The sequence below is a fragment of the Pholis gunnellus genome (genome assembly GCF_910591455.1).
Source record: "Pholis gunnellus genome assembly, chromosome: 3".
Taxonomy (NCBI): Eukaryota; Metazoa; Chordata; class Actinopteri; order Perciformes; family Pholidae; genus Pholis; species Pholis gunnellus.
In genome coordinates, this window is record NC_136529.1 from 7,319,509 (window position 1) to 7,339,498 (window position 19,990).

Sequence of the window (19,990 nt, forward strand, 5' to 3'; positions counted from 1 at the left end):
GAAAGAGGACACAGACAAGACTGAACTCAAAATACTTAAAATCGAACAAAGTGTTTATTCATAACAGGAGTATTCTGACGCAGCAGATCAATACGAGCTCGGACCTCATCAAAACTATCTGTGACAGCAAAGAAAAAGGCGCTCCCCAAGGGGGAGTCACAATGATTTATATGTTCTTAAGGGCATTTTGTGATTGGTTGACTATTGGTGGAGGCGGCTCTTGGTTTAAACTTTCTGAGGGCCTCATTGGTGCACAGGACGTCCGTCCCCACCGGCACACGGATAGCCAGCCGCTCCAGCGATGAGTCAGGTCAGTGTGTGTGTGTGTGTTTGAGAGTTCATTCTAAAGCCATGGTCGCTTAACTACTTGTTAGTCGAAACTGTTATTTTGTACCAGGCAGTGGCAAGACCGGGGAGTACCTGGTTCCTGTTTTGTATTAGATAATGAGGGGGCCCTGCGCAGGTGGAATACACTGCCTCACTCTGTGACTTTACACTTAGAGACATATTATGATTACTGCACATAGCATATGGGTTAAGCTTCACTAAATGTGTTTACGAATATATAGCAGTGTTTACAAATATATAGCAGTGTGTGTTTACAAATATATAACATATTTATTTAAGCTTATTCTTAATGTTTACATTGGCCAAGACTAATATTTAAAGGCAGTTTAAGATTTTATTGTCATGAACACTTGTATACTAAAAGAAGAAAAGTTCTAAACAAGTTAACAAAAAGAAACATGTTTAATAAAAATAATTTGATGTAGATTAGTTCAGTAGACACATCATATGTTCTACAATAAGAACATTTCATATCATTATGCCTTCAACACAGAAGCAGATCCACTCTGCTCAGTTTCTGGAGATTCTCCACGTGAAGTTGCTTTGCTTAAATAGCTAGCTACTCGACTGATAAGTTAACTTGCTAAACACTGGCTATGCACTAGCCTAGACAGCATGCTAGCGTCATTAGCATATTAGCATCGATCGCTCGCATGTTAGCATCGATCGCTAGCTTGATATTATAACCATCACCATGTATATACAATAGGCTATGTAGCCAGACCCAGACATAAGTTATACATCAAGCTAGTTGACATCTGTCACACTCAAAATACTTGACAATCCGTTGAACTTGAAGATCTGAAGACTGAACTCGTGAACTGTTTTTTGTTTCGTGGAGAAAGTATTTTGAGTATTTTAAATACAAAATTACTCCAATCTAAAGTATTTTGTTACAAATTACGTTAGATTTTTAATCGGCCCTATCAAATACAAATTACAAAATACTCAAAAGTAATTGAAATACGTATTTCAATTACAAGTAATAGAAATACTGCCCATCTCTGGCAACAGCCACATAAACGATGTTATGCTGGGTTTCAAATAGGTGAGCTTTTAATGGATACGCGTTTTTTTTAAGTTTGGCTTTCAAATAATCAGCTGAAGGTATTAGGTTTCAGCAGCCTGAGTTAATACAATCAAGTAGGAGGGAATGTCGACACAAAGAGGCAATTTAAAAACTTTGGGAGACTATGGATCATTTCGAGCTGCACAAGCCTCAAATCAACCTCAGATAAACTTTGGAATATATTTTTGTACAGACCTTCGTCACTTACAGTATGAACAAGAGGAATGATAACAGCAAGCAATCATTTTAACACCAATACTGTGCATGCTGGGAAGTATTTCCCTATAAGAAAGCAACGCTCTTGAGTAATTTTATTTGATGATAAAAGATTGAAGAAAAGTAGTAAACATCTGAACACTTTGACTTTATAGTTAAGAGTTAAGAGTTTTTACAGTGCAGCAGTTTTTTTGTTTCAAAACCAAATTTTTCTCATCTTCACATTCAACATATCTGATCAAGCCCTACAGTGTCCGTTCACGAGCAGTCTCCCTCCTCTTAAATGTATTGTAATACATTTCTCTCATGACCAAGGCTTATTTCCTCGACTCCTGAGCTCTAATCATAAACACTTTCCTCCACTCCACTTCACTCCCTTCAGGGCAACGCTCCACTTCATGGCTAGATGGAATATTCATAAAGACTCTTCAGACTCCAGCTGACACACGGACATCCGTGTATGCTCGGCATATGCATAAAATGTGCATTAGCATGGTTTTATTTCTGTCTCGCTGATGTGGGGAGTGGATGTGTACAGGGCTTTTAATGGAATCCATCCCTTAGAGTGGCCATCACATTGCATGTAATCTACCAAAGTCTCTTTGAAGATCACAATGTACAACCCGCATGACTGACAGCTACCCAAATTCATCTGATGCACAGCAGCAGAACAGTTTGGATCATCTCTGCAGAGCTTTCCGTCCGGTCTGCAAGTATATAAATTGGCAAACACGGCGTGAACCACGACGTGAAGCATATGTCCCCCCAACCCAACACATTTGTTTCTCTTTTGTATGTGGCCTAGAAATTTCATAAACCATAAAGCCACAAAAATGTCCTCTGGGAGTGTGAGATACAAAGAAATTTGACAGTCCATGGAAGCACATAATCAGTCATCGCACATCATTCCAGTGTCTTGGCTCTCAATCGCAAAACATGACGACTCTCTAGCTCCATCTGTTGAGACGTTCTCATCATTATAGACAGGACGCCGGCGATTATGGATACAATCCAGCTAGAGGAGAGTGCTGAATTCTTCAAGGCATTGAGGAACACAAATGTCAGCTGAGATAATGATTCACTTGCAGCCACAGATTCTTACGTAAGAGCTGTAATTCTTCAAACACGCTTGACTGGATAAACTAATGAGGGCCGGGTCAACGTTCTCATTTGTCTCTCGTGAAAAAACAGATTTTAAAAAACATCAGTCTGTTTTTTTTTTTACTATGTGTAAAATTCAGGGTCTGGACAGGGTGATGCGCATCCCAGAATGCAGTGGGCAGGACGCAGAGTTCACCCTGAACAGGTCACCAGTAGGTTACAGTGTTAAGACACATTCACACCTTGAGGCAGAGAGGACATGTCACGTTCACTCAGGAAAAGCTCAGGTCGCTGTTTTGGGTTTAAATCAAGGCTGTGCAGCGACAGAGTTAAGCTTAATTACAGTGTTTCCTCTACCGTGTTATTGGAGGGGCGGCCCGCCGAGATACAAAGCAATGTTAGCATGAAGTCAGTTGTGGATCTTTCCATCTGATGGATTTTGTTTCCTCCTTCCAGTTGATTTTGTTTATTTTGTCGGCAGTTCACTGTACAAAGTTTATTTTAGGTAAAGAGTACCACTTGACAATTTTCATTTGGCTTTCTCTCATCCCAAACCCACAGCTGTATATATTGTACATTTTGGCGTAGTATCGGTAACGTGTCCCATTCCTATTTTATACAATTTGGAGCCCTTGCAGCCTCCTACACTCAAGCACATTCACCAGGTGACGCTGACGACGTCCCTGAAACTTTAGGGTTCAGTGCAGACGTTGGGATTGGGTCTCAATGAGACTCATTTTGTCCATGTGATGTTTGATGCTGAGCTGGACGTGTAAAGTGTCTGAATAATTGAATAAGACACCGTTAAAACATGAAATATGAGCTTTGTTGATAAGGATACAATCTACAAAAAACACTGGTTTAAAATCACCTTTTTATTTCTCAAAGCATTGCAATGAAATACAACAAAAATATGTAAAAACCCTAAAACAAAAAAGTAAAAATATACCAACAAATATTGTCATATCGAACACGCTCTTTAAATGTGTGCTGAACAGTTTTGTCAAAGTGAGACGAGATATTTCAAACTTGATACGAACACGAGAGGACGTTTTAATTAAAAAAAAAACAGGGATGTGACATCAATTCTAATGGGAGGCGTTTAGTAATAAATACCAGCACAAGAAAATTAAGTAATTATACAAAGTTGACATAATTACATCGGGGACTTCAGATTTGAGGTTGAAGAAATTGGACGTTTGAAAATTTAAAAAAGGCGCAAGGAAAAATCCAAGTGTTGAGCCAAGTGTCCTCAGTCGACAGTGTCTGTTCGTGGCAACAAAGAGCGGAGAAAATCCAGCCGGTCTTATCTGTCCGGTCGCATCATGCCCGGCCTGACTGGCATCATCATCGGCCGAGGGTGACGCATCATGTGTGGCGGCCCGGGCATCATCTGCATGGGTCCTCCCATCGGCGGCCTCATGCCTCCTAAGAGTGACAGTGAGGGGATGCACAGCATTGGCTATTAATTTACAACAACGGCTTTACACAAGAGAGTCATGAAGACTTCACAAGTCATTTAGAACAACCTGGTTATTCTTTTAACTTCTTTATTTGTGACTACATAAGAACAGATGAAACCCACTTAACCCTTTAATGGCCGACTGACCTGCTGCAAACTTTCTGCGAGCACTTTAAATGCCACACAACGTTAGGAACGAGTGAAGCGCGGTCATAGAAACATGCGTCTTACCGGGTCCACCGGGCATCATCCCATGTGGGGGGGGCCCCATCATGGGCATCATAGGAGGACCTCCCATGGGGGGCGTTGGGAGCATGCCTGGCCGAGGAGGACCGCCTGTGTTACAAACAGCAAAGGTTAGTGTTCAATCAATGAGTTTGATCAGATTCACATTTTTTATTTTAGCTTTATTTGCATTGACTTCTGACTGAACTGAAAACATGCACCTGTGTTACTTACGACTATACATTATTACGCAATGTAATTGTATTCATCGTGTAAACACTATACGAGACAAAATGAGACCACTAATGATTTTTTTACTTTTATCTAAGTTCGGCATGATCATCATTTCAGACACTAAATAAACTTGTGGAACTGAAGTGCATTATACAGAGAGGTGTTTCCGTTATTTAGCTTACCCTCACTGATATAAATGGGCTGGACAAAATATTAGAAACAGTATGACGCAACATCATTTAACAGCACCATCAACACCTCTCTCACTGTTTTAACAAAACACATCATGATCACATTCGTGAAGGATTTATTGCAGGACTGTTGTACATCTGCAAATGTGGCCACAAGTGATTTGGCCATCTGTTGTTTCCTTTAGAAACATCAGTGCTTTTATTACTTAGAATCACACGCGCGCACAGTTCTTCAGTGCGAGTGATAAAACATAAAGCTCGCAATTTGTAACTCTTTCAAGTCCAAAACAATCCGTTGAGGAACAACCTTAACAACATTAACCATTTCATTATGAATGAACAAGTAAAAAAAAAATGTTTGTGTGCTTTCAACTATAGTTTTTTGAAAGAAAAACGGGTCAGACTTCTAAAAAATTCCAACTGGTGCCTCTCCATGCTGTGGTTTCTATTTATGTCCAGTGGTGTGCTCATTTTATCAATTTGAATTAGCTGTAATCCCACAGGAACAGGAGCTTCACGGCCTCGGTTGATTGATAATTCTAATAAGATTTATCTCAATAATCCCTGATAAGAAGCAAAATGCTGACAGCAGTTCCCCCATTGACTATGGATCTACCCATCAAGAGCCAGAGTCTCCAGTAAGGGTTAGTGACTCAAATCACTGCAGAGCTGAAACGGACTCACCTGGGGGGGGCCCACCAGGGAACGGTGTGGGAGGAATCTTTCCCTGCTGAAAGGCGGCCGCTGTCGGGAGAGAAGACAAAACATTAGGCACAAAAAAAAAAAAGAGAAGAAGAATGAAACACACAGCTCCGCGTTCAGCACTCGATCACTTTGCTTTTCTTGTGTTCAGAAAGAATGAACTGAAGCCGGTTTCATACGTGTCTGTACGCAACGCAAAGAACGACACAAAGTGCACCGCATGGGGTCCCTCTCACATTTCTGCACAGCAAAATACACTGCTCGGTTTAATGTTAGTGCTGCAATGCTGCCGTCCACTGCAACAATGAGTGTTTGGGGTAGCATGCTAAATAATGAACACAGATTAAACACAACACTACTAATAAAGCAGTCTACTTTATTAAAATAAAAAGATGTGTAGCATAGCCTCTTTTAGTGTTTCAAAGGATAATCTAGCCTCTAAAAACATGTTCCTCCACGGTGGACAATACTGCATCTCTCATGTGGATTAGCGGGTTGTAATCTCTGAGGGGGCCCAGATAAACTGGTGTACAGCGCACTATTTAAGCAAAGAGCATGGCGGTCCCACACACATGCATAAGCCAGGCCTGGGGGGGGATACGAAGCAGGCTTTACTCCAACGCCTACTTTTATTGTCTATACAAGGATATTAAATATGGAGATGAAAAACCATTCTGTATCATGAGTGTGAAAGATCAAATAACTCATCAATAAGGTGTTAGTAACCACTAGAGGTTAAGTTAAACTTACGGCACACATGGGCTGCATCTCAAAGAGCAGACACTTTGTGTTTAACTCTTAAAAAAAACATTGTCAGACATGCAGGTTAGAGGATATTCAGCACTCGAGCCGTTTAGGAAACGAGTTTTGTCCGAGTGGCAAAGTGTCTTAAACAATTAACAGCGAGTACAGTTGCTTGGTGCTTCTAGAGTCACTCGGCCGTGTTCTCCGGATAATTGAGCCGATGATCTGCTTACTTGTTTTATCGATGAGGCTCTGAGCCTGCTCCTCCATCCATTTCTGGTAGTAATCTTTCACATTTTCCTTGTGCTTTCGGCCGCTGCAGTGGGTCTTCCTCACTGATGGCTAGAACAGATTTGTGGAAAATATTTAACCGGTGTGAAATACAACAAAAAAGAGATTACCTCATGCTTTTCAACGATTTGATTTGGTACCGCACAAGCACAACTTACCGAATCATGAGTAAGGTAGGTATCACAGTAATCACAGTAAAACCTGTTGAGGGGGGGTAAACAAGAAAAGTTCAGAGCTGTAGACATGACTTGTCCCAAAGCTGTATACTTTAAATTGGAGCTGGGAAATAAATCACTGTAGAACTAAAAGGGAAAAAAAGAATAGTTTACTTTGACACATAACCAAAAAAAAATTGGTCTTTGTCCGGTTTAACTAGCTACAATATAGATATTCACTTGTGTCAACTACTGTTTGGTCTGTAAACGTTTTTATTTAGCCATCGTGCTAATATTGCCTTTAAAAATAAATCCCAACATGAATATATTTCTGTCGTGAGTTGGAGTCCTGCAGGAATTGTAGCCCGCGTATTGTGCAGAGGTTACTACATGTGCTGCAGGAAACAGTGAGGTATCAAACACAACAGGACTTCTGTGCCTTGTGCAGAACAGGTTAGCACACTGTCTTGTACACATTTTCACCCTGGACACGGATAACCTCGGTTTGGGTCACCGTCGTAATAAAATAAAGAAGCAATACTTGGTTTTGTTAGCATCATACTCGTTATTAGTATTGTGTAGCCACTTATTTGAGTTGTTCTCTGCAGCTTCTCCACTTTACAGAGATGTGTCGACGTTCACCCCGGAGCCATGTGAGCGTTACTGTGAGATAGATGATGTTTTAGAACTTGCTACACCGTCAGTATAATCAGCTCTTATTCCTGAAAAATAAATTGATTTAACCTGGTAAAAAAAAAAAACTCATTCAGATACGGCGTTACGGTTACCAACTCATATCTAACGACAAAAAGAAACTGCTTCATGTTGAAATAGACGTGGGTGAGAAGTCGTAAAAATAGGCAGCAACGTGGATTATATCAGATCAATTGATTGTATATCGCGGCGCTGCGATTGTCTTTTGCTGGTCTCTGTTAGCTCTGTTCACATCGAGGCTGAGTCCAGCAAATAGACACAGCCCACACAAAGCGTACCGCGTCCATCTGGAAACACACTGGTCCGTTTCACTGTCAGAGGAGGCTTTGTGTTACCGTCGTTCGTTGCTTAATTCAAACACCAACTAAGTTCGTTGAAACGTGGATATTATAGATTACGCATGAAAGGGAATTAATATCTATACTTACTTAGGCATGTTCCCCGGCAATCTCCGTCGAGAGCGCAATTCCGGTGTTCCCAATAAGTGTTCCTACCAGATATAAGACCTATCGACTGTTAGTTCCGCCTGAAAGTGACCGCCACTCGAAAGATATCTGTTAATAAAATAAAATAGTATATATATATTTGTCCCAGTAGCATAAAATGGAAACACGCTTGAACAATACCCACAAACTTGTAAACTTGTCACCACGCAAATGAAATCTAAACCAACAATCAAACTCAACAACAGCAAATACAATCTATAGCACATATAAACAAATAAAGAAATATGACTTCTAGTACATAAAAAAGAAAATTGCAGACAGAGCATTATTCTTACTTCACAAGAGCATCTACATAGTTATATATATTTTACAAACTTCTCAATTTATGTCCACAGGTACACACGTCAAAAAAGAAAAAGGATTACCCGACCAATTCCTTCTTCACTTTCTATGAAAATAATTTGTATGTCTTTATAGTAGGTGTAAAGTTGTTGATACCAACAGTTACACATTTCTTGTAAAAATGTGAGAAAGGGGTTTGAATATTATTCTGAAGGGTTTTGTAGTTTTTATGAATACCAATACATCTCAACGGACTTTAGAAAAACTGTCAAGCCATTTTTAATTCAATTAAATGTTTAAGATAGCCTACAGGAAGAGGTTTTGTATACAATGGAATTCTAAATGTAGATTTTCCAGTTCACGAGTACAGATTGTTCAAGAAAAAACCTGAAGAGAAAATCTACAGTTATAAAAAGAGTGTGTTCTAATAATTCAAGTTACAATGTTACAATGTTCCTGTATTTGTCATTTTATAACACAGGGTTGCACATATAAAATAAAACAAATCTAAAGATGCAAACAGTCATTTCCATACACATCCTTATATAATTATGTAGACTGGTTCATAGTGGGAATGCCGGTAGTACAAAAGGAAATAGCCCTACAAATTGAGCAAAAATTACATCCACTATCAAACATCTGATGTAGGTTATCTAGGACTGAGCTACTAAATGAGCAAAATGTATATAAACTAAATGATAAATGATGATTTGTTTTAATAATCCTGGATTTAAAGCTGTATGAATTGGTTGTGCCCTACGTCTATTCTAAAAAAAATGTATACTGGTGCTATCAAGATTCATCCTTTCATTATTTTATCCTATATAACCCTTCTGATGTATCTGGTACTGCACTTCATAAGGAGCAGAGACGATTCATTGATAAACCAATGAAAAGGTGGCTGCAAATAGCAACAGATGACGTCGACGCCCACTTCGTGATTGGCGAAGGTGACGCGCGGGCTGTTGCAACGTCAAACATCGTCCCCCTGGTCGTGCCATGCGCATTAACGGTTGTTGTTGTTGAGCTGGTTGTTATGGCTGGACAAGGCCTCGGACTAAACTGAGAGAGGTCCCCCCCCTCCCCGCACCACCCCGTCGCCGCTACGGGCCACCCGCCACCCATGGAGGGCATCGACATGGACGTGGACGCGGAGCTCATGCAGAAGTTCAGCTGCATGGGAACCACGGACAAGGACGTCCTTATTTCGGAGTTTCAGAGGCTGCTGGGCTTCCAGCTCAACCCGGCTGGCTGCGCCTTCTTCCTGGACATGACCAACTGGTGAGTTCGGGGATCCGAGGGGCCTGTTGTCGGACAGCAACATTATGCTAACATAGACTGTATAATTAGCTAGTTAGCATACGACAAACTGCTAAAAAGATGGAGGCAGACACACACGGTTCTAAGTTAGCGTTGTTCAAACCCAAGAAGATAATTACACCATTCCTTCACGGTTATAGTTAACGTAACTCCTGACGATCGTTGCGGGGGCAAGCGGAAGTGAAACGGTAAAGTTTAGCCCCAGCTGTGAGTTATAATAATATGAAATTAGTTTTAAAAAGCAAAGAGCAAGCTGGCTAACTAGCTAGCAGGCTAATTTAAGCAAAGGGAACTCTCGTGTAGATTATCTGCCATATTACATAAGAGTGTTCACAGCCAGTTACACCGAGCTGCTCCGGGAAGACACAACTCACGTTAGTCTGATGACGTAACCAGTCGTGATCAATGGACGGTGGACAACAAGTAGTCTTTGATCAATTCATTTTTTTTAGCTTTTACTTAATCAATTATTAGTGGCCGTGATCACAATCATTTTTTTAAAGGGAGGACCCACCCAGAAACCCAATCTTGTTCAAGTTTCATTTTGGAGTCTGGAATTCGTCACGGTATACAAGATGACATCATCACGTGACAGTTGCTGGGATTTGACCACCGAAATTAGTTCACTAGTAACATCACTGTGTAGTTTTATTTGAATCCAGAGTTTATAATTACCCATGATTATTTTAGGAAAGCATGTCTTGTCCAACTTCAGTATTGTACATGATCACGATTTCCCCCAAGATATTTTAGTGTGGTAAAAATAGCTCCATAACTAGCTCCTGATGCAGTTTGTCTCATAATCAGTTAGCAGATGACACAAAAGTCACTTTCATTAAAGGGTTTTCACCAATTCTACACCTAAAAATCAGTTTAATAGTCATAGCATGTACGGTTTAGTCTAAGGGAACAGTTGTATTGTGTCTTCAGTGGCTCTGGAAGCGTTTTCTCAAGGCTGAGAATGCCAGGGATGTCATCAACTTGGATACTAGAATTGATATCAATACGTTTGCATTGAAGACTAGGCAAGAGGGTCCAGTGAAAGACCTTATTGAGTGGCATTATGATTCAGTGTCTTTGCATGACCCAAACCGGGGATTAAAGGTGTCAAGTGTGTTTTACACATATTCAGTTATTTATTTAAACAGATATCTTCCTCTGCCTTTTGGCCTCTTGTCAACACGCAAACAGAGTTTTAGCTCACCACAACGGATATTTCTGAAAATAATAAAATCTACACTGAAACAGAGGTGTCTCATGCGCCCAATGTTATTTGGTCCACCTCATCTATTGCTTTACTATGGTTTACTATTTGTTAACAAAGGGAAATAAACTCATAAAATAAACCCTAACCCTACGCATGCTCACAACCGTGTTCTCTGGTATTTGACGTATCGATGACGTATCCTACTGGCCCGGTGAGCGCTTGGAGTCGTTTGTACGCTCTAATGTGGACGGAGATATTTTTTTAAACAAGGGTCGTGTGGACAGAATTCTATTTTTAAACATAGAGGAAAATATCTGTTTAAAAAAAAAGAAAATCTGTATACAGACATGGCCTACATCAAAGCTCTTGTTGTAAACAGCGTTTGACTCCTCCTCCTCCTCCCACGTCTTTCCGATGTTTGATTTGTCAAGTGTCTGATAATTCTTGTAACTTTCCAAACTGCCACCTGATAAGTATGCCCACTTTTCACGACATGTGGCCAGGTGTGCTGATGTGAGCATGTAATTACGGTTTTCACCTCTCTCAAGCTCTTTTAAAAGAAATGTCCACACAACTACTTCCGTCACACTTTTTATCTTCATAAAAGTGTATTCAAAATGGCCATTCCCAGGGGCCTGGTTGAATATTTAAACGACTTGTTGTGTTCCACCAACAGTCCAAAGCCCCAAAATATTCAGTTTTGTATCATAGAAGGCCAAGAAAAAAAATCTAATCATCCAATTTTAGAAACTGGACTCAGTAATTAAGAAAAGTAAGCATATCTGTTTAGAAACGGACCGAAGCAATTAATCAGTTTTCTGTTGTATTCCACAGATTCATTTTCTTTTTGGTTCAGCTTTAGTATGAAGCGCTTCACACACAAATAGAAAACAATGGTTCAATGAAAGAGATGTTCAGAGATGCTCTATTGTTCACTGACTTCTGAGCAGTTCCAGTACGTCTCTTGATGCACGGATTAAAAGGAGTCGTGATAGTTGTAAGGGAGTTACACAGTCTATGTGAATCCTATTTTAGGAGTGATCCTTTTTGTAATTGTCAGTATCCGATTGGTGGATTGTCACATTTGATTAAATAGTTTGTGAGGCAGGGATTAGAAAGACAAATATCTTTTAGTATTGTGCATTGAGAAAAAGTATTCTAAAAACAGCACAATGTGCACAAAAAACAAATGTTTTTCTTGATTAATTAGCTTACTTTCTAACTGTCAAATACAAAATCTTGTGGTCAGGGTCACACGTTTAATGTCCACTCCTGTTAACACCTTGCTCTTCCCTTTTGTGTTGGAACAGGAACCTGCAGGCTGCTATTGGTGCATATTATGACTTTGAAAGTCCCAACATCAACACGCCTTCCATGTCCTTCGTTGAGGACGTGACGATCGGGGAAGGAGAGTCTGTTCCTCCAGATACACCGTTCACGAAGACCTGGAGAATACAAAACACAGGTGCAGAGCACGTCACCGCATTCACATGTGTAGCTTTCACAGTATGATTAGCGTTTCTGAATCTGCATGCAAGAAGACCAAATGTCATTGACCACGTCATGGTTTTGTCGTTGAACTGTGTTTTGACTGCGCTCCTCTTTGTGTACTGTAGGTGCAGAGTCGTGGCCACCTGGGGTTTGTCTCAAATACATCGGCGGGGATCAGTTTGGGCACGTAAACGCAGTAATGGTGAAGTCACTAGACCCCCAGGAAATATCAGATGTGAGCGTGCAGATGCGAAGTCCCACAGCTCCAGGCATGTACCAGGGCCAGTGGAGGATGTGTACAGCCAGCGGATTGTTCTACGGAGGTACGAAATCACCAAATCAGGACATTTATTAGAGCGACCATGGAGCCCACACTGTCACTAACTACACTCCATGAACTGCTATTATTGGAAAACAGAGAAGGCGATGTCAGAGAGAAGTAGACCGAAGGGTCTCGACTACGCCAGAATGTTACACTGATTCAGCAGCGAGAACGGGTTAACAAGATAGAGCTAGAAACTAAAGGCGATCACGACGTAAAAGTGAGCCACCACATCACCTGGTGATCATGACAGAAAACCATTAAATGCAGCAACTTAAGATCTTTATTCACTGTTCGATTCATTAAAAGGCAAATGCAGCATGTGTATACATTCAGTAGCTTAGCATAGAAGTGCTAATGTTAGCTCCACAGGTTTTAATGTAGAAACATAACGTTTTGGAAAAGTATATCTCCTTCCAACCTCTCCAGGTGACTGGTATCACTATTACACAACATTTCCAAATCCACAATACCAGCCTGATAATGAACAACATATGGAACAATTGCATGAGAGTCTGTGGAGCTGGCTGATGCCACGCAACGATTCTGCTTTTGGTACTTGGTGAAGCGTCAATTCACACCGTAACAAAGAGGAAATCGGCAAAATCGGTGGGTTGACTCACTTGTGAATGCTTCTTTTCTCCACAGATGTGATCTGGGTGATTCTCAGCGTAGAGGTCGGCGGTCTCCTCGGCGTGACCCAGCAGCTGTCATCTTTCGAGACGGAATTCAACACCCAACCCCAACGCAACGTGCAGGGGGACTTCAACCCCTTTGCCTCGCCACAGAAGAACAAGCACGACACCACCGACGACAGCTTCAGAGATCCTGGCGGAGCGTGGGAACGCACACAGGAGCCAATCCAGCAAGATCAAAATGGACTGTCTCATAATGCTGTAAATAGGGCGTCTAATGGTCTCCAAACCAATCTTTCCGTGGTGACTTATGGTCAGGTATGTATGCATCAAACTTAGGGTTTTGCACTTCACAAAACTGCCACTTTAAACCCGTAAGAACTACTTTCACTACATTGATGAGTTTAGCTCATTTAAGTCACCTTTCGGATTTATTGTTGAGGGTTCATGTGCAAAATACAGTTTCCATTAAGCCTGCATCATGACAGTGGGACTCTGGTGTGGGGTGTATGTAAGTGCTTCTGTAAGATGGATTGATTTGCTGGTTAGTTTGCACGTGTTTCAACAGTCAAACCTTCAACATTTAATTCCAAGAAAATCAAATGTCAATCCACAGGATCTGGATCAGGACCTCTGATTGATTAACAAAGCAGTAGGCTGAAGTAAGAGTGGGTGTCCTGTAGTACTGTGTGCTGTAGCATTAAAGCAGAGGAATATTTTAAAATGTTATAAAAAACATTATGGTTCTGGACAGTTGTGGGTAGTATCAGAGTTTAGGTTGCAGCGATACAGCATTGTTGTGTTCACACTGTTGAACAAACTGGTTTAACTGCAATAGCTTCACGGCTTGGTTAGTTATTGCTCAGCCACGCTAGAGACGTCCATCGATCCAGAATGAAATATCTAGACAGCTGTTTGATGGATTGCCATGACGTTTGGTACCTGACTTATCTCAATTTGTCTTACAACTCAGTTTTAGATTGTCTACCTCAAAACTAATGATGACATTCTTGTAATCTCCAGCTGCACTTTGAGATCAATATATGGCGTTTGTATTGATATAGCCTTTCCTTTGGCTGCACGCTCAGGTCAAATTTTTGTTTCGCCCCGCTAGTGGTATTTTAGGAAGTTGTCGTCCCCCCCCCCCCCCCCCCCCCGGTGTATAATGATCATTACAGCCCAAGGAGGCGGCTACCAAGGCTTTCAGTTTTGCTCAATAGTAAATCAAAGACGATATTAATGTGAAGGATGTACTGTGACTAAAGGTGTGATGATGGAGTATGAGACAAGTCCCTCACGTGAGTATTGCTGATGTTCATTTGTGAATTGCATTGTGACATGCATCACACACAGAAAAAAACTTGCTTTTTAGTTTGTGTAAAGAAAAAGTCCATCATCACGGCATTCAGCTGTTAGTCAGTAACAACTGTGTCTCAGGTGGGGGCACATCAGTGCAGACACACACGTATCACCTCATACCTGTCATAGCTGAGCCAGTTTCAGGTAACAGCCAACTCCTGGGTGGCTGAACTGGACCGTCAAAAACTTAGTCATCAAGTTGTCATTTAAATTTACATTGACGGAGCTTCTTTCATGTAATGCCGCTTTTGTTTCCGCCCTGAAACCGATGATAACATCAGAGGTGTGTGTGTGTGTGTGTGTGTGTGTGTTAATTACTTATCTTCACATGTATTCATTCTCATTCTGTATAAACTACTCTTAATTCCCTTTCTCTCTTCTCCCCCCCCCCCCCCCAGGGTATTCACGGACCCTATCCATTTGGACAGAGCTAGAATGACAAAGACCCCCCCCGCCCCCCCAATAGTGGATGATGAGCTCAACACCCTGGGAGTCGTTAAATGCCGAGGAGTCAGAAGGGGGGGGGAGGAACTGTTGTTTTATATTGACTCATGACAACCTTCTCCCCAACCCCCGAGGCCCTTTCCACAGGGACACAAACTACAGTGAGGTGATGGATTACATCCGCTACAGCGAAACATCCCACCTGACATCGACACCCGGATTCGCATGTGTGAATGCTTCATTTAAGAGTGCTATAAATCCGTGAGAATAGAATCACACAACCATTTTTATTTCCACTGTAAAACACGCCTAATTAAAAAGGGAAAGTCAACCCTCAACGATCTACATACGATTTGGTACAATTGGATGCTTTGTCTCTTTCGGGGTTCCTACACGGGGCTGGAAATGTTTGGAAAGCTGCTGAGAATAGTACAAAACTAAATGTGATCATTAATCAGTTTGAGGCCTTGAGAAGTGTTTAAAAGAAATCTACGGGTTTTCCAGGTTTCCTCTCGATGAAAGCCTTACACCAGGTTCACACACAAACCTGTGAATGATTTGGGACGTTAAACGACTAATATGACAGAAAGTGTGATGACCAGCTGTACCGAACTCCGGAGCATTGCCGTTCACGAAAAGACCATTACTAAACCACAGACTAATGCCGCGTTCACTTCATATGGGATGGCTGGTGGAGAGAGATTCCCATGTTTACATCTTGTGAGCGTTTAAAATGGTTGTATGTTTACAGATTTTGCCGTGTGAGGGTTAAATATATCCAGTAAATTTGGGTTCAATCACCTTGAACATCTGACTTTGACCAACGGCGTATTTAAGTGTAGAGAAGTTTCCAGGTGCAATAACGAGTTTGATGTTGATGTGGACGCTCTTTGCAAATTGGGAACTGTGAATTATGATTACTCTATAAAAGAATACGGAGTCAGTTTGAGCATTGCGCGCACCTACCTGGTATTATTTTCTTTATGCAATCCGTTCAACAGCTCATGCTTAAAAATACTTTGAGAACATGTGACGTACTGTCATGTTTCAAGTATTTTTGTGATGGAGAATAGTTGTATTTATGGCAGAGAGTGTTAAAATGTACCACCTGTGTCTGGTTTTGTGTTACATTTATCATTTAAAAGTTATAAACAGTGTTCACCTATTACGGTTAAACTGAGCAGTTTTTGACCCTCCTTGAACCCAGTGCTTAGCCGGATCAGATAACACAGGTGGACCCGAAGAAAAAAACAAAACAATTGTTATTTGACATATTCAACCTTTTATGACATAAACTCACCGTCAGTAACTTCAAATAATCGATGACACATTTGAAATGATGTCGCACAATAACATTAATAACGCATATTGAATACCACATTCAAAGATACTCAAATATGGTGGGGGCAAATATTCTCCATTTCTACTGTCGCAACAAAACTATGGACAACGCCTGTGTAGGAACCCTGTCTCTCCCAAAGATAAAACCCAGAAAACCAAGACACTAATCTGTTCTGTCTGCAGGTTTCTCCATCCAGACAGCATGGGGCGTGTGCGTGTGTGTGTGTGTGTTTTTTTAGGGTGGGTTTTCGCTTTAAATAGATGCTGAAGCGCAAAAGGCTGCGAGTGAATTTGAGCAAGTGAGGCGTGAGGAAGGGTTTAAAAAAGCCATCTAAATCTATTTTGCCTGGTGAGTGACTGTAGTTTCTGAGTCGATGTCTACAGTAAGTGTACTAGGTGTGTGTGTGTGTGTGTGTGTGTTAAGTGTGTGTGTGTTAAGTGTGCATGTATGTTATGGTTTCTCTTTGGATTTAACTGACATAAAAATGGTGTATACTACTTGGGCAAAGGACGATGTGTCTATTGACATACGCATCGATATGGAGAGCGCTTTACTGGGCGTGTCTCTCTGGAGTATTGTTGAGTGATTCTGCACCATTTGGATGAACTGACTCACTAATTGCCCTGTTTGTTATTATTTATTTGCGGTCTTCCTGTGCACTGCAAATGCAAACAGTCCCATTTACAGCCAGCAGGTGGTGCTAAGAAATCAAAGAAAGAAAATGACGAGTTGAAGACTATCTGAATATGAAAATGAATGGTTTGCATCAGTTTTTACTAGCACTGATGTTCTGTTACTGCTATTTGCACAACACTGTCCGCCTCATCTGAGGAGGGAAAGTGATTTATTTTTGTTTGGGGGGGGGGTTATTGAGGACTGTGATGCCAGCATTTTCCAGAAAGTTTTGTTGGTTTTGCTTATCTGCTCTCCCCTAAAGGCCTTTGTTCCTCATAGCTTTACGTTTTGTTTTCATTGTGTTAACCACAAAGATTTAAACCGTAGTTTCATCACTTCACCAATGTCTCATTCTAAAAATTAACATTGATTTCCGTTCATATTGATCATTTCATCCTGTATTTTGGGCTTATAAATACAATGGGAAAAGTTTTTGATAGAACTTTTTCTATTTTTTGTCTAGGAGGATATTTTAATTTATCAAATAATATCCTAGTTGTAACATATGAACATATTCATGACATTTGGAGTTCATTGCTTCTTCGATCACGTGTACCCAACTCGTGAAATTCACCAGCATTCTGTTTTTCAGCGCTGCTGTTTGTTTTTGAGAGTCAGCTGAGAGTTCTCCTCCCAAACAGTATACACTGTTCTCCGTTGCCTCTTTTTGTCACGTCAGTCTTTTTATTCTTTATTTCTTTCTTTGTGTGTGTGCGTGTGTGCGTGCACGCTTACTTCTTGTGAGCTTGCTTGTGTGTGTTTTAGAGAGAGAGAGAGAGAGAGAGAGAGAGAGAGAGAGAGAGAGAGAGAGAGAGAGAGAGAGAGAGAGAGAGAGAGAGAGAGAGAGAGAGAGAGAGAGAGAGAGAGAGAGAGAGAGAGAGAGAGAGAGAGAGAGAGAGAGAGAGAGAGAGAGAGAGAGAGAGAGAGAGAGAGAGAGAGAGAGAGAGAGAGAGAGAGAGAGAGAGAGAGAGAGAGAGAGATGGTGAGAAATCTGAATATTGCTGGATTCATTTTTTAGTTTTAGTTTGTGACTATGTACAGATTTGAGATGGGTGGCATGGTGAATGGATGAGATGAAAGTTTACATAGTCCTAAAATAGCACATTTATCTGAAGAGAAACTGTCAAAATAAAGCTTTTTTTTTTTTTTTTTTCTGTATCTATAATTAAGCATTTGTATGATTAAATTAACACTGAAACAATGAGTAAGTTGTCTTTTTCTGTATTTCACTTCCTCAGACATTTTAACCGCGTGCACCAGACTCGGCCAATATCATCTAACTGAAAAGCTGCAGTGTCAGAATCAGAACTGTTTATTGCCAAGTACAGTACGTCACACATACGAGGAATGTGACTCTGAATGGTGCGTAACAATAAACACACTGCAATAGTATGAGAAGCTTGGAGCGGAGAGTCCACCCTGTGCCTCCTAGTAGTGAGATGTCAATACAAATCACGAAACAACAAACTTTAAGTAACTTTTAATCACCGAGGTCTTTAGTGGTTTGCTCTGAAATTTTTCCAGATGTTCATGTTGGCCAAAGGAAGAATCCCTCTGACTTTGGTGATCCCCTGACTGTTCCTTTAGTGCCACCATGAGGTTGATACTGAGTGTTTTTGTGTGTGAAAGTTCTCTAAAACTATTCGGTTACAGATATCACTAGTGCCCCGTTTATCAATTTGTCTGGTGTTTTGGTTAAAGACCAAACACCTGCAACTATAATGACATTCCCAACGCCCTCAGCTGTATGTTTAGCGCTAATTTGCAAATGTTAGCATTATAACCCACTAAACTAAGCTTTGAACGAGGTAAACATTAGCATCAGCTTGTTAGCGTTGTTATGGCGAGCATGTTAGCATGCTAGTATTAGCATTTAGCTCAGAGTACAGCTGTGCCGATGAATACATCCCCACAGAGCTGCTCGCTGCTGCCTTCTTGTCTCATGTGAAGCTGTGTTTGAGTGTTTTAGGTTTTATATTTTTACATTTCAAACCTGCAAAACAGAAGAGTTTTGTGTAGAGGTATCCATTAACTCAATTCTTATCCATGTGCACAGTATCTCAGTCCTGTATGAGTATAAACGGACAACATTGACAGGAAAAGGGAGGTCTGTTCTTGCAAATAGGAGGTAGCATGTTATAAACTGGGTTAAACGGCCTTCAAGTTGGTTTGCAGATAATCGGTCTGATAATGAGTGAACAACTCCTCCTTGTGGAGATTCTGCAGCATGTTAAAGTGTTAGTTTCTGCATCTAATAGACAGAGAAAAAAACCCAAATTTTGGTTCACTTAAGGATTTCTACATTTAGAGAAAGACGACGTGGACACACGTGGCGCCACAGTCTACACCCACTTTAATTTAGAGAAAAAACAAATACAGGAATACTTTGAGGAACATTTGCTTCATGTGGTTGTAAAATAGATGAATGCCAGTGTATGTTGTGTTTCATCATCAGTGGGCACGAGCTAACCCATAATGCTTATAATTCTATATGAGCTTATTATTTAAGATATGAGAGCACAGCGTACCGTTACAACGGTTGTTGATTATACAGCAAAGTCTTTGGCTGATGAAATGACAAGATGTAAAGACAGAATTGTCTTTTTCTCTTTTCTTTTTTGCTGATATTCAAACTTCTTTGAAAGGTGTCCAAGCAAACAGTTTTGGATATCAATCTCTCATCATGACAGGCAAAAACATTTCCATACACATTTTTGCAATAGTATAAGTACATAACCAAATATTCCTGTTTGTTTACTAATAGTGTACTTGACAATTTCTGCGTTCATAGATATCCAAAGAAAGAACGCATCACCAAACATGCACAAGTATCTGTTACATGTAGCCCACAAACAGCTTCTCTTCAGTGAAGGATCTCTCCGGGTCTAACAGGCCCTTTGAAATGAAAAATAATGGATTGTGCACAAATATTCATTTGTTGGTCTTTTGAGTGCA

At 40.7% G+C, this 19,990-nt stretch overlaps 2 protein-coding genes across 3 annotated transcripts; one reads left to right on the forward strand and one right to left on the reverse strand.

Moving 5' to 3' along the window:
- Positions 1-3,590: 3,590 nt before the first annotated feature.
- On the reverse strand, positions 3,591-9,924 carry snrpc (small nuclear ribonucleoprotein polypeptide C). Of its 2 annotated transcripts, none has more exons than XM_079156807.1 (7): positions 9,881-9,924; positions 7,881-8,006; positions 6,742-6,784; positions 6,526-6,634; positions 5,533-5,590; positions 4,428-4,535; positions 3,591-4,162 (listed from the first exon to the last, which is right to left on the reverse strand). In XM_079156807.1, the coding sequence occupies exons 2-7, from the start codon at positions 7,886-7,888 to the stop codon at positions 3,823-3,825; spliced, it is 666 nt and encodes a 221-aa protein (XP_079012933.1). In that variant the 5' UTR covers positions 7,889-8,006; positions 9,881-9,924; the 3' UTR covers positions 3,591-3,822. The 2 variants fall into 2 exon arrangements, with proteins under 2 accessions (XP_079012933.1, XP_079012934.1); XM_079156808.1 differs by having other exon boundaries at positions 3,901-4,162; positions 4,428-4,532; positions 5,531-5,590; positions 9,881-9,896.
- ilrun (inflammation and lipid regulator with UBA-like and NBR1-like domains) lies at positions 9,258-18,239 on the forward strand. Its single transcript, XM_079156806.1, has 5 exons — positions 9,258-9,521; positions 12,078-12,232; positions 12,384-12,581; positions 13,229-13,533; positions 14,973-18,239. The coding sequence occupies exons 1-5, from the start codon at positions 9,364-9,366 to the stop codon at positions 15,006-15,008; spliced, it is 852 nt and encodes a 283-aa protein (XP_079012932.1). The 5' UTR covers positions 9,258-9,363; the 3' UTR covers positions 15,009-18,239.
- Positions 18,240-19,990: the final 1,751 nt, after the last annotated feature.